Source organism: Grammomys surdaster, unplaced genomic scaffold (genome assembly GCF_004785775.1).
Source record: "Grammomys surdaster isolate TR1022 unplaced genomic scaffold, NIH_TR_1.0 194, whole genome shotgun sequence".
Taxonomy (NCBI): Eukaryota; Metazoa; Chordata; class Mammalia; order Rodentia; family Muridae; genus Grammomys; species Grammomys surdaster.
Window position 1 is genome coordinate 639,096 of NW_021604639.1, and position 27,039 is coordinate 666,134.

Genomic DNA, 27,039 nt, shown 5'->3' on the forward strand with positions numbered 1-27,039 from the left:
AAGTGAGGCCCTAGTTAGTTATGTTAGATCTACACAGTTGACCACATAATCTCTAAAAACTGACACCAACAGCTAAGATAGTAAAAATTACAAATTCTATGTGTTCACTCAAAGACAAAAACTACTTCTAGTAACAACAGACTATTTAAAATAGATTCCACTAATCTAGGACTTACTTCTGGTCATTTCCATCTCTGGTCCTCAATGTTTGCTTACTAGTTACACATTCAATCCCCCATTACCCATCACCCCTGACCCTGGTATAGTGTCTCCTATTAGAAAAATTTACTTTTCTTTTTTGTTGTTCCATTGAAAAGAAATACAATAAATATTTTTGTAAGCTCTCCTAATTATAAGGCTGCTGAGGTGGCTTATTGTAGAGAAGAACTTGTATACAAGCCTAGAAACCTGGATTTGCCCCTCAGATCCCATAAAAAGATACAATTTTATATTCCTCAATATTGTCCTCTGACCTCCATACAATACTGTGATATACACAACTACATGTATTGTACACAAACCAATTATATTAATAGTAGTAGTAATAGTAATACAAGTTTACAAAAGAAACTCTTCTGATAATCTAATACATTTTATTTTACTTGAAAATTTTTGGAAAGAGAAGATAATCTTTCTCTGAACTCAAAATGAAACAGTCCCATTTTGAGTTTCTTTTTTTTTTAAAGAAGACCTAAAACACCGAAAGAAGTGCTAACAACCCAGAAACCCAGAGACAGTTCCCCTGTGTTATAAAGTCCCTTACATGGAAAGTAAATGCTGACTTAATGTACTTCTATAACTCTTCCTTGTAGGAGAAGACAGCTGGCTTTTTGCTTTGTCATTTTAACTTGTACTGGGACATGAACTACCTAATTTCCCAGATCCCCTAAGTTTTATACTGTTAGACTACATTGCACTGTATTTTTAAAACTGAAATCATCTTTACAAAAACATTTTCAAGTTGGGAGAAACATTAAGAATAATTATGAATATCTCTCTAGAACATTTCCTTTCCAGGATGTTGCTTGTGCTCCTCATTAATGAATAGTCACCTGATCTGAGGTCAGGTGCTTCTTGTTTCTGGCCTGAAAGAGTCCATATGAGACCTGGGTCTGAAGCATCCCAGCTGGACAGTAGTGGAGGCAGCATCTGGAGTTCTGAATTCTCTTTTCCCACAAATATTGCAAAGAGTTTTCTATTAGATGAAGGACTGTGGCAAACACCACTCATAATTCAGTTAGGCCAGACTCCACCCTTTCCTATTACTTGGCAGTCGAACACGTTTCGCAGTGTTGTTTGTTTCACCACGAGATGCTAAAACTGCCCACTGTGGAGGACTAAAACTTTTATTGCCTAGTGTCTTCTATGTGCATGAATTCTCTTTTGTGATGTAGAGTCTTGTTTGTTTGTTTTGGTTTTTTTTTGTTTATTTTAATCATCGTTTTTTAATTTTCTGGGAAAGATGAAGTATAATTTAGGAAATTCAATAAAATTGAGATTCATAGGTATGTCGCTATGGCTAAAACAGAGAATTAATCATAGTAATTTAGGGCTGGCATAGGGATGGCTGGATCCATTCCTTGCTTGTTTTAAACTAAGTGTCGGTATGGGTAGGAAATATTGTAGGGCATACGCATCTTAGTTAGGGATTCCATTATTGTGAAGAGACACCATGACCAAGACAACTCTTATAAAGAACAACATTTAATTGGGACTGGCTTACAGATTCAGGGGTTCAGTCCATTATCATCATGGTGGCAAGCATGGAAGCATCCAGGCAGGCATGGCAGTAGAGAAGCTAAGAATGCTATATCTTTTTCTGAAGGCAAACAGGAGAAGACTGGCAATCTCAAACAGCTAGAGCCATGTCTCCTAATAGTCTCACTCCCAAGTCCAAGCATATTCAAACCACCACAATATGGTTGGCCATGTTTCCTGAATTTTATCAGTTATGTGGAAAAAGATATAAGAAGGCTACATTTTCGCATCTAATACAGAATCAACAGGTTTGGTGGCTTTACCACAAGAAGTGTTAAAAAGCATGTTAGTGAGACATTTTATAGAGACTTTATAATAATATATGAAATGCTTCAATTAGATGGTACAGTGGACCATATTTGCCACATTAGAAGATTTTGATTAAAAGATTATTATGAATAAACTGGTATGTTTATTAAAGACACCTTGAAGTTTTTTCTATAAAATTAGAGATTTAATACCTAGCTCAAAGAAGAAGATAAATCATATGTGATATGAGCACACAGTGCATGGATCTTAATTTTGGCACCAAGATTAAATCATTAGCAATAGAGACACATTGGAATCCAGACTGGAATCCATCAGTGAGCAAGCACAAGAATAACCAAGGATTTGAAGTCATGAAATAGTTCTAACGAGCATTAATTGTCTTAAGATGGAAAGATCAAAGAAATTGAGTTATTTATTACAGGAAAGGATATTTAGGGCATAGATGGATGGATACCCAGGCAGAGTGAGCATGTGGCAATCGCTCTGAGTTGTCTAGTGCTGTGATGAGATGATGGAATGTACTTTATACTGTTTAGAATGACAGCCACTACCCACATGTAGCTTTCAAGACCTAGAAGTGTCCTAGTCCATCTAAGGAATTCAGTCTAATTTAACTTAATTTGGTGTTAATCTAAAAATTTATACACAACTGAAAGACAGCATGGCTGAAAATACTGACTGCTCCTTAATCTTGTGGGCAGCTCTGGACTTTGGTCTCCTGTATTTTCTAGATGTTTCCAAACTGTGAGAGCAAATGGGTGGTTGAATGAAACCCTAGTGCCCACTTTATAGAACATACACTCTTAGTTTTTTTGGTTTAGCTTTTTCCTACTCGCATCATTAATTCCGCACCTAATGTGTTCAAAGTTCTCATCAAATGGTATCTATTAAAAGTCCTATCCACATATCTTACACATTTAATTATTAATTACAGAAATTAACCTTTGCTGATGTTCTCCTTCCAACAACACCTACCTCTCTTTCCAGCTTTCCAGAGTATATTTCAATATAGAACATACCTTTGATGCCCACTTTAGATTTGTGTGCTATGATAACGGAAATATTTACATCATCTTACATATTTTTATTTGCCTTTAAAAATTAAAAAATGTAAATATGTAAAATGTAAATTAAAAAAATAAGAAACAATGTCTAGTCCTAAAGACTAGGACCTAGTCTGATGTTAGTTTTAACAGATTCATTATGAAGCCCTTGTATACATGGTAGATGTGGAAATAGAGCTGTAATTCTTAGAGATTAGTGCCTTTAAAGAAAAACCTCAAACCCTGCACAGCACAGGAAAATTCCCCTCTGGTGCTCCAGCTGTAACACTCCAAATTCATTTGGGAGAATAAAGCTTTAACTTTGAGTGCCATCAAAAGAATCATCTTCTAAAAATGTTGCTTAGGGACGTTTGTTCCCAGATGTAGCTACTAAGCTATATAGAACCCACCACAACTGTGGTAGAGGAGAGATAGATGACTTCTCAAGCTAGCACAACGTTGGTAGATTGTTCATGTTGCTTTGCAGACATGCAAAACTGAAGAGCTTCAAGAACCACTGTTGTATATGGTAGCTGAGATAAATTACTATGTGCTAGGGTGTGATTTTCTGCAAGGGAGCTCTATGAAGTCAATGTAAAAAGTTGAGAAGGATGCCAGACAGTGGTGGTATACATCTTTAATACCAGGCAGAGGTAGGCAGATCTTGGTGAACTTGAGGTTAGTTTGATGTACAGAGTGAGTTCCAGGACAACCATGACTAAACAGAGAAACCCTATCTTGAAAAGCAAAAATAAACAAATAAGTGAATAAGTAAATAAAATTGAGAAGGTGAAGCCTAACTTCAAATGGAGGCATCAGGAAAGTGTTTCAGAACTATGGAACATCATCTATTTAAAATCAGTCCAAAAGAAAGGAATATTGTGTCCATAATATTGCCCCTGACCAGAAAGAACTGTCCAAATGTGGGTATATCTCTACTATTTGAGTTTTCTTTTATCAGCATTTTTTTATTTTTCAGCATAGTCTCATTAGCCCATTTCAGTTTTTATAGAACAATTGGGAATAATGTGTTTTTGAGTTCAAATCCCCTTGTTAATATGTAGAAATGTGACCATTTTTTCTATTTCTTTTAAATTCAGAGTCATTCCTTGCCTACCTCTCTCAATTAGAATTTGTTTATGTGATTTGGTTGATTAAAGCTTTCTACAGATAATTATGTCTTCTACAAATGGGTATGGCTCACTTCTTCCCAACTGTCATTATTTTTATTTCTTTTTCTTGCTTAATTGCATAAGCATTTATACTAGATATAACTCCTTGTTTAATAATAATGACAGATGAGAGTAACCCTGCTCTGTTTCTAATCTTAGAGGTATTTTTTTTCTTTAATGACGAGTAGAGTGGTTCCTGGTAGGTTTTACCTTTGTGTTTGTCTTCTTAATTATTTTTTGTCACATTGAGGAAGTCACCTCTAGTTCTACTTTTTACAATAGGTGCTGAAATGTAAATCAAAAGGAGATCTTGAAGAATATAACTTTGTCAATACATTCGAATTTGAGACCATAGAATCATGAGAAAACTTCTATGTTTGAGACATCCCTGGTTTAGGGCCTTACCTAGGAAACTGGTAGGGATGTAAATGGGAATAAAATGTAAAAGGGAATAAAGGCTGGGCTATAGTGTTCTGTGCAATAAGGGCTGGGGTCTGTGTGTCCTGAAATTTTGTTGGGATCCAAACAAGTCATGCACAACCTTTCATATAAGGTTTCTTTGCATGCAGAAAAGGACAAGATGCAGAAGTAAGCAAATGCAGCAGGAGTCAGGCAACAGCAATGGGATCAAACTCTTGTGCAGATTTCAGTTCATTTAAACTTGTGATTCAGGTTGTGGTCCCACTTGGTCCCACTAGGTGAATTTTATAAGGAAAACTTCCCATGTCTTCTGCTCTTGCTGGTTAATTGTGCTGCTCATTTCTTTTATAACATGCTGGGTTCCAACTAGTAATTCTATCATTTGCAAAGTAAATTGTTGAAGACTGTAACTATAGTTTGGCACTCCTCGATTTATTCTCATGCCTATTGGCTTTTGCTTTTTATTATTTGAAACTCTATTGTCAGGTATGTGCACATTTAAGATTATTATGTTATTACTGCCATACCTATCACTTTATCATTATAAAGTATTTTTCATCTCTTGTTATTTTTATTTCTCACAAATATACTTTATAGACACTTTAGATAACAAAATATCAATTGGCTTTTACATGATATAACATATTTTGGTCTTTCATTTTGTTACTTATTAAATTTAAAATATGTTTTTTTCAGGACAGCATATTTTTTTATTCTTTGTGATAACCTCTCAGTTTTAGAGGTCAGAGGACAGCTTACAAGAATAAATTCTCTTGTACTTTGTGTTCCTGGCATCCAGCTCAGGTTTGTTAGCCTTGAAGACATGTGCCTTTATCTCCTGGGCCATCTCAATTTCCTGTTTTAATACATTTAAAACACTCTGCTTCTTCTGCTTTCCATGGTTTCTGATAAGTTCTGACACCATTCAAATTATTTACTCCTCACTGGATAAAAGCTGCTTTGTATTTCATTGCCTTCAAAGACTTCTCTTGCTGTCAAATGTTAATGATGAGTCCTCTCAGAATTGATTTCTTTAGATTGATCGCATTTTAAGCTTATTTACTTGTTATGATAGTACACTTATGTTTTTCACCAAATTTCAGGAAGTTTTCAACCATAAATTTTAAGACCCACTATTCCATCTCTTCATCTTCTGATACTCCAATGATGATATGATATGCTAGTTTTCTCCCTGACTACACAGGAGGGAATGTACGTTTAATATTGTAAATCTGATTCTTAAAAAAAAAAAGGACAAAAACCAAACAAGTAAAAAATGACATGGCTAAGGAAATCATATAAATGGAAAATTATTATCTTGTTTGCCTAAGTTGTCATGGTGTCAAAGTGCTTTCAAAATATCTATACTTATATTGATAGACAAATGCTTCTGTAACTGTAATTGGAGAAGGTTGTCTTTGGAGTGAACAGTGGTAAATGCAGAAATTCATGGTTCTTCTAAATGCTGACAAAAAGTGGCAGTAGAATGCTTATCCCTGAGCAAGACAATTCTACTTTCTCCTAAAACTGAGGGAACAGCGCACAAAAGGACATGGAAAGAATGGAAGATCTCAAAGATAGGAAGAAGGGTTGCAAATGCTTCATCTAGGCAGGACATAGCCATTGTGGTCAAGGTTTGAAAGCAGCTGTGGTTACCTGTAGTGGATCTACCTGCACAAGACTGGCTCTAAACACAAGTTTCGCTCTAAACTATCAGCTTTAAATCAGAGAGAGTGACATCTGAACAAATAGGAAATGCTAGATTCTGAAGAAGGATTCAGTGGCTTTAGTGTATACACATTGATGAACCTGTTGGGTTCTGATGGACAGTCCCAGACCCATGAGACACAATTGGCCTTGGTTAAACAAAGTCGGCCATAAAATAGAGCAAGAAGACATGAATAGAAAGGTGTTTGTAGTGAGGGAACAGAGCTGACATAGTTGGAAGGAAAAGAAAAAAGATTGTGTGAAAATAAATAGAATGCATTGCATATTTGCATGAAACTGTTAATAAATTTAATTGATAAAAGCTAAAGCCAAATATCTTTACTGTTGTTATCCTGTATACTCATAAGTCTCCTCTAGACTTTTATCAGCCAGTTCTCTCTATCATTATCTTAATAGATTTAATAAATTGCTCTTAGAATTTTCTATCTTCTATTTTTGATCTTGTCCATTGCTTATACATTTATATGTTTGATATATATATTTGAGATATATAGCTATAGTACTAAATTTACATATATTTAAAAATATATATGAGTACTATATTTATAACATTGTCATCCCTACCTTCTTCCCTTTCCAGCTTCTCATGTATCCCTTATTTATTTGCTCTTAAATTCAGAATCTCTCATTTTTATAAAAAAAAAAACCCCAAACCAAAAGTCTATATGCATATACACTATATGCTTGTGTAGATACAACCCACTGAGTATACTTAGCACTGCTCCAGTGTTTATGGCTGACCATTTGGGATTAGATTTTCGATCAGCGGCTTGTTCCTGGAGAAAACTGATTCTCCCTCAAGTAGCCATTAATTGCCAATAGCTCTGCATTTAGGAGTGGGGCTTTGTGAAGTCTCCCATCCCGCTCGTCCATGTTGTAATGTCATCTGGTTTTGTCACAAGGCAAGTCTTGTTTAATTGACAATATCATTAAAATTTCATGGGTGCAACTCTTTATCACATATAGAAGGCACTATCATGTAACAAACATTCCAATCCTTTGTCCCCTTTTCCAAGATGTTCTCTGAGATTTATGTGTAGGAATTTTTCTGTAGATATGTCAGTTGGGGATGGGCACCCTACTGTTAATTATTCTCTTCATTTTGAGCAACTGTGAATTATTGTTATGGTCTCCACCTGCTCTAAAAAGAAGCTTCTTTGATGAGAAAGCAATGCTTACTATGAATGTAAGGGTAGGTATTTAGAAGGTATTTGGGAATTATACTAGTTTAGAGAATTTTCAGTTGTATATCTATATATTCTCCATTCGGGTCTACAATTATAGCTGTCTAGATTTATAGTATCAGGTGTGAATTCCCTCCTTTTAAATGGGCTATGAGTAGAATTAGACGGCTATTGGTTACTGCCAAGATACTTGCCACGATTGCAAACTTGGGCATACCTTGTTAGGCTGATCACTGCTTTAATTCATAGGGTTTACAGTTGGATAGAACTTTTAATTATTTTTCTTAATTGAACTAGCTCAAGTCTTTGAAGTCATATTTACAAAATATATAGAGCCTTCATCAATAAAGTCTTATCTTCTATTTTTGGGAGGCAACCAAGGGCATATATAGATCTTTGGAAGTCAGCTGGAGGACCCTGACCAATAACTTAAAGTGAGAACTCTTATGGGTTTTTGCTATAGTCTATGGCTCTTTGGAAGTGTATTTTACCCTCAAATGGTATAACTTCATATGACTTATGTCATATATATGCCATAAATTTTAAGTAAACATTATATAACATAGCCCAGTGGTTTTTAAATAATCTTTATTGTTCTTGATCTCTCTTCCTTTCTTCACCATTAATATTACAATGTCAAAAAAGAAAGCATTAAATTTCTGAAAATATTAAAAAAGATACTGGAAGATGGAAAGATGCTCCATGTTCATGGATTAGTAGAACTAATACACTGAAGATGATGATCCTACCAAACACAATTTACAGAGTCAATGTAATTCTAGTCAAAATTTCTATGACATTTTTCAAAGAAATAGAAAAAAAAAAGCCTAAAATCCATACAGAACCAAGAAAGACTCCTGATAGTGAAGGCAATCCTGAGGAAAAACAAGGCTTCTTGAGGAATTACCATTCCTGATTTCAAGCTGTATCATTTTCAACTCTTTTGTTCAATGTCTTTGTGGAGGGTGGGGTAGTTTGCTGGTTGTTGTATTTCTGGTTTGATAATTATCACTTGGTTATTTTAATTATTTTTGGCTAATATTTTCTAATTTTCAATTTGTCTCAAGACAATTAATTCACAATTGCTTACAAAGTATTTTTATAATGGCTGATTGAAAATCTTTGTCACATAGCTTCAATATTATATTGGCTTTGGCACTGATATACATTGGCAGTCTTTTCTCACTTGAGATGTGATATTCCTGGATGAGGAGTTTTAATTGTATTCAAAATATTATGATATATTTGAATATTATGAAACTCTAGACATTATTCAGACTTCTTGACCCAACTAGGATCACTTGGCCATAAAAGTAGAATTTTCTCACTGGTGTTTGGCTCAAGTAGGTCAGGTATTGTCAAAAGAGATTTGTGTGTCTTTTTATTTCCTGTATTCTGGATAAGAAAAACAGGCCTTTCTTGGCATTTGTTGTCAATGCCTTCATATGCTTCTAGCTCACAAGTTTTTATGTTCTCCTGGAAACAACAAAACCCACAAGAAACCTGCACAGTGATCTTTCTCAAGTCCCAGTGTACCTTGGCAGTGTAACATTTCCTTTCTACATCTAAAGATTCCCAGAAGCACTGTTACCTGTCCAGTGTACTTAACCATAAGAAGGAGGCTCTGGGAAGAGTGGAGTTATTCTGGTTTTGCCAAACCTGGAGGTCTAATGTATTGTGTTTTAGTTAATATTTTCTTTACATTTAGTTTTATAGCTCAGTAATAGTAATATATTTTAATTCTTGCACAAAATCAGAAAAGTCCAGTTGCCAAAGATTTTGATTTAGTTGCTATTTGGAAAGTTCTGGAATATAAATTTTTAAAAGTCTGGACAAGCTGGGTAGGAAGCTTTCTATTTATACTTTAATAACTACTGAAGGCAATGAGCTATCTATCTTTCTTTGGGTAAGCTGTTTTTCAACAATAAAGAACAAAAGAAACCATTGTGGTGCTTAGTTTTGTGTTAGCTTGAATATGCTAGAATTATCAGGGAAGAAGGAACTTTAGTTGAGAAAATGTATTCATCATTTTGGCCTGTAGACAGGCAAATGATTGTTATGGAAGAGTGCAGCCCACTGTGCATGGTGCCTCTCTAGGCAGGTAGGTGGTTGTGAGTATAAGAAAACAGAACAAGCAAACCACAATAAGCAAGCCCATATCCAGTATCTTTCCATAGCTTCTGCTTTGGTTCCTGCCTCCAGCTTCCAGCACTGAGTTTCTATCCTGATTTTTCTTCATGACTATAATTACTAAGCCAAATAAACCCTTCCCTCCCCAAGTTATTTTTTATCAGGATGTACTGCATAGTTATATCAACTTGACAGGTAGCACAAACTAAAATATCTGATATGAGAGAACCTCAATTAAAAAAAAAATGCCTCCATGAGACTTGGACTGTGTAGTCAAGCCTGTACAGCATTTTCTTATTTGTGATTGATGACACCAGCTCATTGTGGATGGTGTCATTCCTGGGCTGGTGGTTCTGGGTTCTATAAAAAAGTAGGCTGAGCAAACAATGAGGAGCAATTCAGAAAGCAATACCCCTCCATGGTCTCTGCATCAGCTCTTGCCTCCAGGTTCCTGCCCTGCTTGAGTTTCTGACTGCTTCCTTCAGTGATGAACAGTGCTATGGAAGTATAAGGCAAATAAACCTTTTCTTCTCCAAGTTGCTTTGGTCATGGTGTTTTATTGCAGTGATAGTAACCCTAATAAGACTATTACAACTATAGTAAGCAAACTAAGACAAGCATCAAACTTCCTTTTTAAAAAACATAAAGAGTTTTGTCTTCCACGATTTTCCCAAGAAGATACCCAGAACATTTTGGACCATACTCTGTGGGCCTGAGTATACCTTCACTGTCATACCATTGAGCTGGACAGCCAGTCACTGCAGAGTGGCCTCTTGTGTATACCTGTGTGTTTGCTTCATAGGAAACAAAATTGAGGTTATTTGTAAAATATATTCCATTTTTTGGAATATTTAGCTATAAGCACAACTCTTCTTATAGATGCTTACAGATAGTCTTTTGTAGCATGTTCTTTCATTATAAGCTACAAAAACATTCAAAGAAAGTATTTAAGAGTCCAAGGAGGATTTTTAAATTTATAGCTCATTTCTGTTATGATAGGTTGACATTTTTCTTGTTTTGAGAAGTAAAACCTCATTTGCGAAACTAATTTGAATATTTCTTATTTAATTATTACTCTGTTAATTAAAAAGTAAATTGTGTTGGCAAATAGAAGTTTCTCTTGACTTATTTGACAAATTTCCTCTAGCTTATTCTAAGAACTGCCTGCCTGTTGATAAACTATGTATTGTTATGTCGATCAAGTCTTATTTAACTTTATTTACATATTTATCGTGTCTGTTTGCACATGCATGTGGAATTCAGGGATCAGCCTCAGACATTATTCTCAAGAGACATCCTTGGTTTTGAAGGTAATATTTCTAGGACTTGGGACCCACTGATCGGGCCAGGCTGACTGGCCAGTGAATCCTAGAGACTGGGTGTCTCCATCATCCCAGCACTGAGATTACAAGTGGACTACTGCATGTCAGGTGCTTCTGATGAGATTAGGGTTCTTAGGTTGTATAGTAAGCAATTTAGCATTTTACAGATGGAGATTTCTCTCCACTCTGTAGGAAATGCTTTGTCATTTGATTCTATGAATACTTGACTGTTGAGACCCAAGAATTGTAACACATTATATTTAGAACTTGCCATTCAGAATATGTGATGGTATTGATGGGATCCACTGACCTGAGGTTTAACTTTGTGCTATTTTTTAAAAAATTCCTGAACAAACTATCATTTGAATTATGATTACACAGAACAAGTTTTAATTACTCTTAAAAATTAACAAACTCAAACCCAGATTAAAGACTTCCTGGAGGCAAATAATTGATTTACAGTTTATAATCCATTATCGTATACTGGTAAAGTAAATTTTCTTTTAATTAAACAACATATCTTTGACTGAGTTTCATTTCCTTTCATGTCTTCCTTCTCTCTCTCTCTCTCTCTCTCTCTCTCTCTTTCTCTCTCTCTCTCTTTCTTTCTTTCTTTCTTTCTTTCTTTCTTTCTTTCTTTCTTTCTTTCTCTCTTTCTTCCTTTCTTTTGTACTTATGTATTTCCATTTACCAGTTACTCAGCCAGGCAAAAATAGTGAAGTTCAGTGTGCAAAGGATGCCTTCCCAGTTAGCATGGGTTAAAGATAGCCAGCTCCTTACTGGGTAGAAGAAGAAACTGAGATTGTGTTCTTAGAAGTATGAAGAGTCCCACTAGAGAAAGCCTACTACCTGGACATCTAATTAATGCATTAAAATGATCTTGTTCATCTTTATAGTGAAATTATAAAAATAAAATCAACATTTCATATTTTCAATGCTAAGAAGGCCTTTTCACCCATGTTAAATGATTTTAAATAATTTGAATGATAACAGGAAAGAATAACAGCAGAATTAATATGGAAGTCAGTCGGCAGGGTACTTTGAAAGCATCAATCAAGGTAGTTAACTATGGGACTATAAAAAGGGAAACAATAAAACAAATACTTGTATACACAACACTTATGTATTATTGTCGTTATTATATGAGAGTCACTACAGTCACTGGCAAAAAGAAACTTTGGAAAAATAATGTATAATGGTATAAATTATTTTTTCATATAAATTAAAGTCAAGATTATTGTTTTACAGTATAAACAAGAATAATCATTTAAAAATTCAAAATGGATTGCTGGGATGGTGAAAGGCACCTGTCACCAATGCCATTAGATCCCTAGGACACAGGGTGTAAGAATAGAATAGACTCTTACATGCCATCCTCTGACTTTCACACATATATAGACATCGTGACATACACATTGCCTTGCTCATAAACACATACAATGGATTGAATACAAGAATTTAGTTAAAATAATTTATTTCCTTCTGAGAAGCAGTAATGAACATTCAGAAAAAAGCTTATAACTACATATGTAGCTAAGTAATAACACTTTCTTAGAATATATAAGGACCACACTTTAATAGTCAGTACTTAAAAAAAAAAAGGAAAATTAGCCCCTTAAAGTAGACATCTCACAGTGTATTCCTGAAATACTTTCAAGGATTCTATGAGCCCTACATATTATCTTTACAGTAAAAATAAATACCCAGATATTAAGTCAATGTAAAATTTGTTATACAACATCTGGATTTAAAAAAATTGTGTGAATAGAACTATCACATTTTACTCTCTTATTTACTTCTGAAAATAAGGAGTTCAATCCTTTTCTTCATCTTCTCAGCGAACACTGACTATCCTAAGTGTCTAAACAAGAAGTATAAAGAAAATAGGGCCTTTCCCTTATGAAACCTAGAAAATGAATGCCCACAGTCAAAAATTCCACACAACTGTTGAGATGCTTGATCTTTTGAGTACTGAAATATATCACCACTGATGAGTAGCAGAAACACAAGCTATACAGTTATATAAATAAAATTAAACAAGAAAAAATAGTTTGCATGGTTCTATTTGGATTCATAATGATAAAATACTTCATCTTGCTTTTGAGACTGTTTAGTGGGACTGCTTCCCTAGAATCTAGAGGTCTGAAATTTTCAGCACTCTAACTTTCGTTGTTTTAGACACCAGTGAAACATCTTCAAACCTTCAGCTGAGTCATTCCTTCTTTGTCTATTAGAAAATGTTTTTTTTAAAGGAAAACAGGTCAAGATTCCCCATCATCTTGATGTGTACATTCTACCCAAATAAAGCAGATAAGGAATGGTAGATTTGCTAAAAATACAATAAAAGAAAGAACCATAAGAGGGCTAAAATGTGATGGAACAGAATTGGCCTGTGGGGCTTGTCACAAGGTTAGTGACTTGCTGTCTTTGATTGATGAGACAGGACTGAGCCTACTCTGTGGCAACATCAGCACATCCTGAAGAGGCAATATTAGAGAAACAGATAAGAACAAGCAAGCAAGCAACTATGGAGAAATCCAGTTCTCTGTTCTATGCTATAAATGTGATGTGACTATCTGCTTTAAGCCTTTACTACTAAGACTTCTTTATCATGATGGCCTATAATATGGAATTATTAGCTACAATAAGCCCCATATCCCCTAAGTTCTGAGAGGACAGACATGATATGGTTATGATAGATCCACTAAGAAGACCTGAAGGATGGAAGTGAGTAATTCAAGACTGTTTCAGGAAGGACAATGTTCCATGCAGAACAACACAGTGGGGCAGAGGCATTGAGAAGGGGTTTGCTGTAGAGATCCAGGAGATCTCTATGGCTGCACACAGTGAGAAAGGTACAGCAGACAGAGATCACAGTGGCTCCCATGGGAAGCTGCAGGGTGAGGCAGTGCATATAGCCCATTGTTGAAGAATAAAATAGGAAAGGCTTCACAAGACTTTGAATTGAAAAATAAGGTTATATGTCCTAATTATTTGAAGGATGATTCCACCTTCTTTGTTGGAAATTGAGTGAGGGGAAGCATCCAGACAAAGCTGTCATAAAGCCTTCACACACACATTCAAGTAAGAGGGCAGTGGTAACTTTTCAAGGTCAGTTTTAAAAGTTGATTGGATTCTCTATGTATTTTAAAGGTAGTCAGTAGAATTACCTAATGGTGTGGACATGACATATTTCAAAAAGAGGAATCAAAAAGACTTGATTTAGAAATGTGTGCAAAATGTAGCAGTCTTCAAGTTTTGATATTTGGTAATTTTTGAAACACTTTAAGTGGCTTTGTTTCCATATCTGGGAACATGGGAGATTTCTGTTTGGCCATTTGCTTTGTTCACATCCTTTTGACAGCTATCTTTTTAAATGGCACCATGCCATTAAAAAAAAACTATATGTAGTATATAAAAATGGGGAAACATTACTTTTGGTGCTAGGAATGATGACAAGGGATGATAAAATTATAAATAATGATGCACCATGAAGAAGTGGATCAAAGATTATGGAGAGTCAAAATAGAGATGTTTCTTTGGGCATTAGAAAAAGAGAGCTACCCAGCCATTCCATCCTGAATGCATCTTTGAAGACAATAGAGACTTGAGAATTGACCAGATGAGATGCATCCCAGGTTGGCCCATATTCCAGGTCCAGGGGATGGTTAGTGCTGTTTAGCAGATGGAGTGATTGAGGAGGAATAGTGAACAAGTTGTTCTCACAACGTGAGATGCTTTGGAAAAAGGGGTGGCAGGAAAGATCAGACATGTGTGGGGGAGCTATTTCATGAGTGGGACTGCTAGGAGTTGCCATATTTCAGAGAAACACCAGTGCCTTTGCCACGAGGATGGTTTTGTAACAGCTGAGATTGGGGTATGGAGAGCAAGGGTCTCTTAAAACGTTTCCACCTGCACTGTACAGGCAACGAGGCGGAAATATAAAGATCAGCTCCCCTGGCTCATAGTGAACACATCCTCATTTTCTCAACAGCAGGGGTAGGGGCCTCATTGCATCCAATCTTCTTTGAAGATAATTGTGATTTGTATGATTGTAGAGAGTCTTGGGAAAGAAGTGAAAAGGATGTAGACTTAAAGCTGATTCCTTTAATAAGCAACCAAGATGACCAGAAATTTATTGTTGCAAAAGACTTTCAGAGATTTACAGAACTTTCCGAAGCTCATTTGAGGGAAGAGCCACAAATAGCCACCTGCTTCAGCTCTGCTCAGTTCCTCTTCTCAAACAGAATCGAAATGCAATCTGGATTCTCTGACTGGAAACATCTTCCGGTATTTTCCTTAATGTAGCACAGAGGCAGAGGAGGTGAGGAGAAGGTCACTACTTTGAAGGTCTATGAAGCTTAAAATGTTCTGGCTACAGACTTCAGCTGAACCAATTTTGTTTTCCATGGTGAAATCTAACCAAACAAACTCTTGGGAATGTACCCAGGGAGCTTGTATCAAACACTTGAATTTTGGAAGGCAAAGGAAGAAAAGAACTGATTGTTTTGGCAAAGATCAAATTGTCAGTAAGGTGTTTCTTCACCATTCTCAAGCTCTTCAGAAGTGTGAGAAATGACTAGAAACAAATATGAGTGTTGGAAGGAGGCTTCCCAGATAGACCTCCTTCCACCAGGACATTTTTCAGAAGCCTCAGTAGAAAGTTTGGGTCATGTCCTTAGAGGTAAAACAGCCTGTTCACTAATGAACACGAATAGCATTTCCTTATGGGCCATATATTTTTCCAGAGGGAAATGGATAATCTACTATGACATTTCAGTGGATTGGAATAAGATTTATCTATCTTTCCTTATTTGTCAAGATTCCTTATTTCATTTTTGCAAATGAAGGATAAATGCCTTAATAGATTAGCAATCATGAAATATATAAGTATTTATAAAACAGTACTGCTTTTTAACACCATCTGCTGAAGAGCGATATTTACTCAGCCACTGATATGAGAACAGATTTTCTTCTACATTATGCAGAGGGGAAGTACATCCTTGTACTAATAAGCATACACTTTGTATTTAGCCAGCCTAAGTTCTAATGAAATGTTTTAGTTGATAAGCTGTGCAATTTTGATACTGTTATTTAACATTACTTTCCCTTTTGATGGAATAGTTTTATTATAATCATACCTTTTAAAGTCATTTAGTTCATCTGACACAGGAATATATGGAAAACATTCTGCCAAATGCTTACCCGTGTAAGTATTCGTTAAATAATAACTATTATCATGCAGCTTCAAAGTATTTTGAATGTCTGGACTGAATTATTTTTTAAAAGGTTGCTCAGTGAAGGTCTCTTTGATTTGCAGCAAATAGGTCTCTGGACTAAACTGAGGCACAGATCACAATCAGGAAGAATCATACACTGTTTTTCAAGATGATGTGGTTCTAGCTGATGCTGCAAGCGACATCCGTTGTGTGTTCACAGTGTCAGGTTGCTGAAGGACTTACTAACTCACCTACTGCTAGTCAAACAAGAAAGAAGAGACCCACACCTACAAAAAACATTGTATGTTCTGTCCTGGAGGGAGTGAAGTAATCTCCTCCATTTCTCAGTTCATTGCAACGTGTATGGCCTGGCTCAACTGAACAAGGGTCCCATGTAGAGAAGTTATACTCCTGAAATCTGGAAATCTGTTGAACAGCACTGATGACAATCATAGACTCTAATGGTAGCACAGAGTTAAAAATATATTCAAGTGCTGGAGAGTGGCTCAGTGGTTAAGAACACTGACTCTTCTTCCAGAGGACCTGAGTTCAGTTCCCAATACCCACATAGGACAGCTCACAACCACAGGTAACTCCAGCTTCTGGGAGGTCTGTTGTTTTTGTTCTGCACAGGCCTTTGCATTCACGTGAATATTCTTCTACACAGATACCCACAAGTACACATATTTCAAATTTAAAGTCATCTAAAACTATGGAGTCAAAATTCATTACAATAGAAGTGATATTAAGAACCTCTGAACTCAAGTGAGACACAGATGACCTACCCACATTGGTGGTACATGCCACATGTTGTCTTGAGTTTCTGAAATGTCTGACCTCATAAGTGGTGCCATAGTTTGAGTTTTTGGTTAAAGGTGTCCCAAGCCATTTTTATTCTGTTACAGCCTTCTTCCATGATTGCATGCTCTTTAAATGGTCTTATCTGCTTTTTATCTCATATCTAATGGGTTTAATGTGTTCTAACTGTATGGTCTCATTTGGCAAGGTGGATGCTATGGCTAAGAGGCACCATGTAAAAAATATTGTTATTGTTATAGTGATGAACTCAAGTACTAAAGGGGAAGTTGTGAAATCTTTTGATACTAAGCTATCATTATTTTTAGCAAAATGAAGTTTGGCTTCTTTCTGCACTAGCAAGTCCTGAAGATTAAATGTTTGCTATCCACAGCATGGATCTTAGCATAGGGCCAAAGACATCAAAATAAAAACATTTTGAGATAATGTTTCATACATTATATGACAGCTGTTTGCTTTTAAGTATTCTTGGAAACTTAATACAATATAAGAAATTAAAAAGAAAAAATATAGTAAACAAAACCGGACTAATTTGACTTTAAGTCCAGTTTTATTCTCACTGCCACTGAGATCACACTTGCCTGCTATGTAAATGACTTAACCCTTTGTGCTGATCAGTCGCCATTTTGTGTGAGGTTGAGCAAGAGGCTGTTTCAGTGCTTTGGGAATGTATCATTAAGGCAGGAGTGCATGCAGTTCTGGAAAAAGGGACTGTTCAAGTAAGTCCCTTTCCTCAGGATGATGTGGTATTATGTTCCCGTTACTTGAATATTCATTATGGTTTCCCACATGTTTTTGGCTACCTCTGTTTCCTGCAACTGTTTGTATTATTAAGTTGATCTGGCTTATAGATAAGTGGTTTGAACTTGGATAAATGGTAGCTTGGGATGCTCATGTAGATTGGGTAGATCTCCTTTCAGCTTAAGAATTATGGATGTTTTCTAAAGGGAGGTGAGACAAAACAGCCAGGGTTTTGTTACTAAAGGGCCTCAAACCACAGATGGAAAACTCTACATGGCTAGTCTGAGGAATTCTCTAGCGTGCCAGGCACTGGCCGTCCATGTGCCTTAAACCAGACAGATTTCCAGAGAGCGTAACTAAAGCACTGGAGTGCAATGCCTTGAAGAAATAGGAGAAACTGTTATGTATTAGTGGTGGTGTGATTCTATGGCTTTCTACAGGAGAAGCATTAGCAATTAACAAGTTAATTTAGATGGATGAGAAATTAATTAATGCAGATATCATATGATTCTGATCTAGGGAAAGAAAGAAGAGAGACTGATGGAATGATGAAGACTGAAGCTTTCCATGCCAAGTTCTGATTTAGGATCCCTGAATTCAGCTCATTGTCCAAATGGAATATTCTTTCCTTCTCTTGTGCTGTCCTTATACAAAAAGATGCGGCTGGGTGGGAAAGAGCTGGGATTCGGAAGCAAGATCACCTGGAGCTCTGTTCCTTACTATGTTCACAACCCTGAGCAGGTGACTTCCTCTGCATGTCTGATCCCCCTGCCTCCGTTTGCTAACTGGAGGAGATGAAAGTGAGTTTTGGCTTTGTCCCTAGGACCAAAGTGATCAAATCGAATGGTGTCTAGTACACACCTAATATTTGTTAAAGAAGTAAAAGAAGTGATATGTTTCCAAAGCACCTTATACCTGAAAAGGAAGGAAGTATAGCATGGATTTCCACTGTGTGCTTCATTGTGATTGCCTTTTGTAGCTCAGAGGAGAAACATAAATTGTCCCATTTAGTTTACCTATACGTGGAGAACTGAGCTGCTGTCTTTGTATTTTTCTGTGAGGAAAAGAGTCAGCAATTCTTTCAAAAGTAAAACTATCCTGGGTTCTACCATAAAGTGAGTATAGATTTAGGTGCTAAAAACAAACGCCAGGGGCTGGAGAGATTTTTCAGCAATAAAGAGCTCTTGTTATTTCTGCAGTGGACCTGATTCAGGGTCTCAGCTTCCCAGTACCCATTTGGCTACTAACAGCCATCTGCAAATGCAGTTCCAGGGGATCCATCGCCCTCTTCTGGACACTGCAGGCACTGCACATACACAGTGCACAGACATACATGCAGGCAAAACACCCATAAATGTAAACTTAATAAAATATACCATTAAAGACAAAGAACAGAAGCTTTTAACAGGTTGTTAAACTTACCTCTAGAATATTGAGCTTCAGGGACTACTTTTAAGTCATTTAATTTGCTTCTTATGGACACAAAACTTTCTTGATGCAATAGACATTGGCTAGGAGCTAGATGTCCCTCAACAGATAATGAAAGTGTGGAACATATTTACAATGGAAGTTTATTCTGCTATTAAGAAATATGAAATCATGAAATTTGTAAAATATGGATGGAACTGAAAATTCATATATTCAGTGAAGTAACCTAGGCTCAGAAAGACAAATACGTTATTATTCTCTTTCATATGCCTATCTAAGCTTTGTATATGACTTTGTGTGGTCATGTGGATATTGATCATAAAATTGTATTGGATCCCCAAAGAAATGAAGAATAGGCTTTAAGAGAGGGGGCTGAAGCTGAACATGGCAGCACATGCCTTTAATGCCAGCACTCAGAAGGCAGAGGCAGCCGAATCTGAGTTCAAGGCCAACTTGGTCTACACAGTGGATTCTAGGACAGCCAGGGCTACACAGAGAAACCCTGTCTCATAAAGAAAGGTGGGGGTAGACAAAGGGGCGATAGTGCACATGGTGTATGAGCCTGGAAAGGGGAACATCAGGGATGGTATAGTGAACTGGGAAGGGGACAGGGAGATAAGTGGGGTAGAAAAGAGAAGATTATCCAGAATGAAGTATGCATACAGCTGTCATAAGAAAAACTTTATATATTACTTTCAAAAAATCAAAAATAGCTTTGACAGTAGAGAAGAGGCTACATTACAACATAGGTGGGGGGATTTCTTTTACAGTTTTTAAAATTAAAAATAGTTATATTTATGGTTCAAATGTGTCCTCTCCCTCTCCTCCCATGCACCACCTCACTTTATTCACTCAAAGTGACCTCAAAGTGTATGGTCATGTGGATATTGATCATAAAACTGCATTGTATCCTTTATCTTTAGTAATGTATATGCACATGCAAACTGCTGAGTTCTCTTCACATTTCTTGATGTCTATGTTTTCACTGGTATTAGATAATCAGTTAGGGGGTTCATCACTGGACAAATCTAAAAGCAAATTACATACTTCGAACACACAATGATTTAAAATATGTATTGTATTTCAAAAGAGAGGAATGGGGGACATAGTGAAGAAATCCTTGACAAAAACAAGACTGAATTCCATAGCTTCTCATCTCATGACAAAGTCGTTGCTGCCTGCAATATGTAGTGCCTACTTGGGCTGGTTCTTCTCCCTGAACGCAGCTCTTCTTGACAGATATAGCTCAGCTCTGTCATCTCCAACATCTTGGGCCCTCCAGTGCAACCCAGGATTTACTTTCACAGCTTTATGCAATGGACTCTCAGGACCTCTTGCCCTCTCAGGGCTTTTATTCAGGGACCTCTGCAATGCACACTCCCCCGCTTGAGCTACATTCCTACCAAATTTGATTGTAGTTACTTTCCAGGAGCAGAAATGCCTCACCCTTTCTTTCACAAGTTGGAAAGTAGTTGAGTGGAACCATGCCCTGGGGGTATCCTTCCCTTCATTCCAGTGTTGATCAGCAATCAAATCAATATTAGGCTCTCTTGAAATTGCTTCCACCAAAGATACTTTAAGCTTTATTGTCAGACCATTTCTTAGGACATGATCTGAAAGCAACCAGATTTTTTTGTTTATTTGTTTGCCAAAATATCACAGGAACAGTCTCTAGGCTAGCTGTTATAGTCTTCCTCACCAGTAACTGCTTGAGCTGGGCTTCCACCATTCATATAGCTCTTAGCACTCCTGCCTTCTAAACCCCTACTAGGATGGCCATTCAGCTCCACTTACATCCTTCAATCACCATTCTAGAACAAAGTTATAAAGTCTTTCTCATTGTTCCAAAAAAATAACATTGTCAGTTCCATTCCAGCAATAGCCTCTCTCTGCTTCCAACTTTGGTGTTAGTTACTTTTCTATTGTAATAAAACACCACAACCCCGGCAACTCATAGAAGGATGAGTTCATTGAGTTTACTGCTCTAGAGGGTTAGGAAAATCCAGGATGGTGGAATGGGAGCAAGACTAGAAAGCTGAGGGCTCACATCTTGACCCACAAGCACCAAGCAGAGTCTGAACTAAAAATGGCATGGTTTTTAAACTCTCAAAGCCTGCCATAGGGACATCAATTTGGTGTTTGATGACTGTTCTTTTTTAAAATTTTTACCTCCTTGTTCACTATGCTTTTCGTATTATTCTCTGATAAGCTTAGTTTATAATTATTTTATGATTTTATCATACTAAAGTAATTTGGTTATTCTTTTTTGATGTCTCAAATTATAGTCCCTTCATGACAGCAGGGCTAAGTATACATTTTAGAGTAATACATAATGAAACAATCTAGATCAAATATTGACAGAGAGATAAATGCTCAGAAGTATGAGTACAATGAATTAATGGATAAATTCATTAGTATAAAATAATATTTACTCAAACATATCTAATTGCTAGCAGTAAATAGGTAAATAATTCCTTAAATGAGAGAACATAGTCCATGAAGTCTAAAGACTGGAAATGTTTATTATTATAATAATTATTATTATTAAATTTTTACACAATAATTTTGATTATACTATTTCCCATCTCCAACTTCTCCCAGGTCTTCCCCAACTCATGTTCTCCTTTCCTCAACTCGTGTTCTCTTCCTCTCTCTCAAAATAAAACAAAATAATCAATAAATTAAACAAATATGACAATAAAATTCAAACAAGCTATCAACATGGACACCATTTTATATTGGCCAACTAGTCTTAGACTTGGAGTACAGTTGATATATTTGGTGCAACTCTGCTGAGAAGACAGTTTCCCTTTGCCAGCAGGTACCAATCTGAATAGCTTCTTGATTAGAGGTCAAACTTTGTCCCTACTTCCTCTTCTCTGTGATGGGATTTTATCTGTTAAGACTAGAGTGATCAGCCCAACTTGGGTTCCATCCCATGTGCAGGGAACAAACTGTGACACTATTACTGATGTGTTTATAGACAGGAGCTTATCATGGCTATCTTCTGAGAGGCTCGCTCTACCAGAACAGATAGAGATACAGCTAATCATTGAACTGAGCCCAGGAACCCCTATGGAAGAGTTGGGGGAAGGACTAAAGGAACTGAAGGAGATAGTAACACCATAGGAAGAACAACAGTATCAGCTAACCCAGAACCCTCAGAGCCCACAGAGACTAACCCACCAACCAAAGAGCATTAATGGTCTGGTCTGTGGCCCCTGCACATACATAGCAAAGGACTGCCTTGTCTGGCCTCGGTGGGAGAAGATATGCTTAATCCTGTAGAAACTTGATTCCCCAAGGAAGGGGGATGATGGCATGGGTGAAGTGGGGGTGAGTGAGTGTGTGATCACCCGCTCAGAAGCAAAGGGCAGGGGTGATAAGGTGAAGAACTCAGGGAGAGGGGACCAGGAAGGGGGGCAACATTTTGAATCTAAATAAATAAAATAATTTAATAATAATAATAATAAAGATGGAGCTCTTATCCTGGACCTGTCACTGGTTACAAAACTGGGTAACATTATAAAATCAGTTTACTCTATAAAAGCCTCAGTTTTCTCACCTATAAAATCGAGGCCACAATAGTCTCTACTCTATAAACAGACAGAAGAAATCAGAAGCAAAGTCCATAGTCATCAGTAGCAAAGAAAAAAGGCTCGTCACCATTATCATTTATTCCATTGGAACCATGGAAAGCGATGAAGACCTTCTAGCAAACACACTTCCATCAAGGATACAGACAACTAACCTAACAACTTAATGTATCTAAAATCTGTGACATAAGGTGTAAAAGGCAGTGGGGCTACTCAAATGGATGGCCATGGCAGCAAGTTCACGTGTTGTTCTCTCTGTTACCCTGAGCTTGTTTACCCTCTTTATACCCCAGGAAGACCCTCTGCCATTTTAATGCCTTGTAACAGTTCCTGTAAAATGTCAAGAAGTCAATCTTTCCTTCATTTGTTATGCTGGATTCTCTGTTGACTAATTCTGATAATTCTTTCCAATCACCACAGTATTTTGTGCACAAGCTCTACTCCATTCCCATTCTCTTCTTTCTGGGATTTCTTGTCTGTTTTCTATGAACTCTTGGCTTCTTTATCATATTTATTTTTAGTCTATTTATACTTTTCTCTGTAAATGATTAGAAATACTTATTTTTCTAAGTTTCTAATTTGGAATATAACACTAAAATCAAAAGCCTAAAATATTTTCAATTTTATCTCTTGCATAGCATTCTCTTCTTGATTTGTTTTAAGCCATCTCTGATTGTTTCAGTAGTTTTTTCTTTTCTGTTCTATGTAGTCTTCATATTTTTTGGTGATCATTGACTGAGTGAACAGCAAAGAATGAAGGTCCAGATGCATAGCATTGGCCTTTCTTCTTGGTGTGGTATTTTTCATTTTTATTGAATGTAACATGATCAATAATTTTTGAGTCAGGGCAGTTTATCTGTAAATATTTAAATTTAAGTATAGTTGGAAAACAGCGAAGACCATGAAGACTTTAAAATTTATTACTGAGTTGGATTTCACTATGGGACCAACATCCACATGATGGCTTCTAGTGTTCCTTGAGAATCCCTTTTAAACTTTTTTTTTCTTTTAAATAGCTGGTTGATATTTTGTTTGCAGTTAAATACTGGCAGCTTCTACTTTTACAAAGCTTGCACAAGCAGATCTGAATGAGGTCAGCTATTTGACATTGAGACATCCAACCCTCTGCTTTCTGTCCTGTTTCTAGCCCCAGACTGTCTCTCTCATAACCACTGATTTTAAGATCAAAGCCTCTTACATAGTCAAGCAGAATAATTGTCATTCATCTTTTCTCAGTCTCTCAATATGTAATGTGTTTGTGTCCTCCCTTACTGGGCAGGAACCAGCCCTGACAAAACCCTCCTGTATGATGCATTCCAGGAAAATATGAGAAGAAAACAAACTCTGCTGAGCTTCAGAGAAAGGAAAACTCTAAGTATCAGTCATAAGTTATCCTTGGTATATAGAGGAAGGCATGTGGTAGGAAAAAAACTGGATGTGGCAGTGTTAGAACATGTCTGGATGCTGTCTTTGTCAAATGGCATACAAATAAATATTCTCATTAATGTAATTCTCTAAAAGACATTTATGTTATATGAATGGACGTTCTGTTAACTACGTGTGCTTTGGTTGATTTGTTCTTGTAAAGTTCTCAAATCAAGACCAGGCTACAGAGGAACAAGGATGTAGCTCAGCGATAGAGCATGTGCCTAGCATGGCCAGAAACCTGGGTTCAGTTACAATGCTGAGAGAGGGTGGGAGAGGGAGGGAAGAGAGGGAGGGGCAGAGAAAGGAGAGAGAGAGAGAGAGAGAGAGAGAGAGAGAGAGAGAGAGAGAGAGAGAGAGAGAACAATAAAGATTAAAATGTAGGATGTGGGTATTCTGTCTTTGATCTATTATCCTATTGACTACCATGGTTGTTTTGGCAGATCTGATTGGCTAAGTAGATGTCCCCCTTCTTCCTTTATTATTTCATGTGTGTGATTCCCAAAGCTTCATCTTGTCAGAGAAGATGACCTTCTTCAAAGGATCAGGACCTGCTTTCAAGTCAAGGGAACATGGATTGTTGTGCTTTCTTGCTAGAATCTTCAAATAGGCTCTCAAGGGATGGATATGTGCTGCTTTATAAATTCTTCCTGGGACTCCTATTTAATTTGCAATCCTGAAGCCTAATCACATGATATATAAAATATAATCAATATAGAATGAGGAAACATAGATGAATTTTGTTGAAACACTTTCCCAAATGTCCAGCTTTACAACAGAGGAGTGGGAAGCATCATTATTAGGAAAAGTAAGCACAAAACTTTTAATGAGATCATTTCTGTGGCCATAGTGCACAGTGCACCCTCATGCCATCATTAGCCAAGTGGCTCATGCCAAACCTTTGTATTTTTTATTGCAGTTATGTGAAGAATGAGAACAATAAAATCAATTTTTGAAATTATTGCTAGAATTCCTCTGTTTACAGTGACTGAGTTCTGTCAAGTAGCTGACAGTAAATATCTTCATCCTCTTAAAATGCGAGATGCAAGAGAGATGTAGTGGCTTTCATAAACATAATAGCCAGCAAGTTTTGTGTATTATTGTGGGTTGTGGAATTCTTAGTGTTTTTGTCTGTTGTCTCAATTAAATCCTTACCTCAAGTCTGTGTGGTAAACATTATTATATTACAGTTGTGGGATATGAAGCTCTGAGAGGGTAATTTGTCCAAGATGGTTCTGTTAAAAAGTATAAATCTCAAGGTCTCCCAGCAAGTCTCCTTGAAAAAGAAGCTTGGCCATATAGCCTCTTATACCACTAAAGACCAAGGACAAGAGTCTGAGTCAGAGTTTAATATATGCTGAACTAAATTTTAGATCCGTTCAGTAAACAATTAATGACTCTGAGTTACCTTCGGTTTGGGCTAAGTTGCTGGCTTTATAAACACACTTCAACTCTGCAGCCATTGTGCTCTTGAACCTATAGTCCTCCTGAGTAAATGCTCTACCACTGAAGGTATCTTGTATAGGAGGGGCAGCTTGAAAACACACCAAGCATAGATGTGCAGGCCACTGCATACTGATAGACAAGCTGGAAATTCTCTACACATTTGGATGAGCAATATATGGTCTGGAGAGATGGCACAAACATTAAAGCCTAGGCTCACAACCAAAACATCAAGAAAGCATTCCCCCCTCCTCACTCCAAAACAAACAAAACCAAACCATGATGTGTGGGCAAGGGCATAAGTAATACAGAAAATCTTGGAGTCCAGTGGAAACACTCCATTACTTGAGTAATTAACTTCTCAGGGTCAGTCATTAACAGATTTTCTCATTCCATTCCTTGGACAGGTCCAGCTGTAAGATACAGCAAGTTCAACATGTCAGAGGCAAAGCCACCTCCCCTGCTGGGACAGCACACAAGGCATATCTTGAAGGAGGTTCTCAGATATGATGAGGGGGCTATTGGGGAGCTACTCTGCTCTGGTGTGATAGAGCAACATGAAACCAAGTGACAGAGGAGAATGTATCTGAAAACTCTGCCTGGCTGGCCCAGAAAGTGAGTGCTCTGCTCATGCCTCTCTCCAGTCTTGATCCCACTTCAAAGCATCGTGAGGAGAACTGCAGATTACCTTCCTGGAATCTCTGGGGTAACTTTAGAATTAAAGTCTAGTGCCCATTTAAAACTTACTGTTTTGACTTTTATCTCTAGAAAATAATTTAATTATTGATTTGTGGACTTTGATTAATTCTAATTTTCTCATCCAAGAGAAGCGATAACTGTTTGGTGATGAAACGTTCTCATCGAATTCTTCCACAATGTACACATGTATGGAAACATCAAATTATAAATTGTAGTTTTGATTTCTCAATTGAAAATAAAGGAAAACCAAAAAATATTTTTTTCTGGAAAAAGCCCTCTTTATTCTAATTGTCTTAATGCCTAAAATGTTTGCCTGTCCCACCCACACGAGCCTGAAAAAAAAAGAACTCTTGACATTTTCTACTCGTACATAAAGTTCTCATTTAAATCTTTGTTAGGAAGTAAAAGTAATAAGCAGAGTGACAGTCTCTGTGATTGATTTTAAACAGTGTAACTTAATTTCAAGCCCATGAAACCTTTGTTAGTCTGTAATTTAAACCATCGACTTTGCTGATGTCTGTAGTAAGACTGAGCTCCACTCTGCCCATAAGGAGTAAATATTTGCTTTGTGTTGTTTTCCCGAGTGATACTGTGCTGTGTGGTGAAATATCAGTTTCTACCTATTCAGTAAGGGCCCGAGCATTT

The 27,039-nt window shown here is 36.8% G+C and overlaps 1 protein-coding gene across 1 annotated transcript in view; it reads left to right on the plus strand.

Moving 5' to 3' along the window:
- The window catches only part of LOC114623159 (succinate--hydroxymethylglutarate CoA-transferase), a 638,590-nt gene extending 611,940 nt beyond the window's left edge, over positions 1–26,650 (plus strand). Inside the window, exon 9 of the mRNA XM_028769852.1 lies at positions 26,103–26,650. Within this exon, the coding sequence (XP_028625685.1) occupies positions 26,103–26,266 (164 nt within the window). The 3' untranslated portion in view covers positions 26,267–26,650. The remainder of the gene's footprint in view (positions 1–26,102) is intronic.
- The last annotated feature ends 389 nt before the right edge of the window (positions 26,651–27,039 follow it).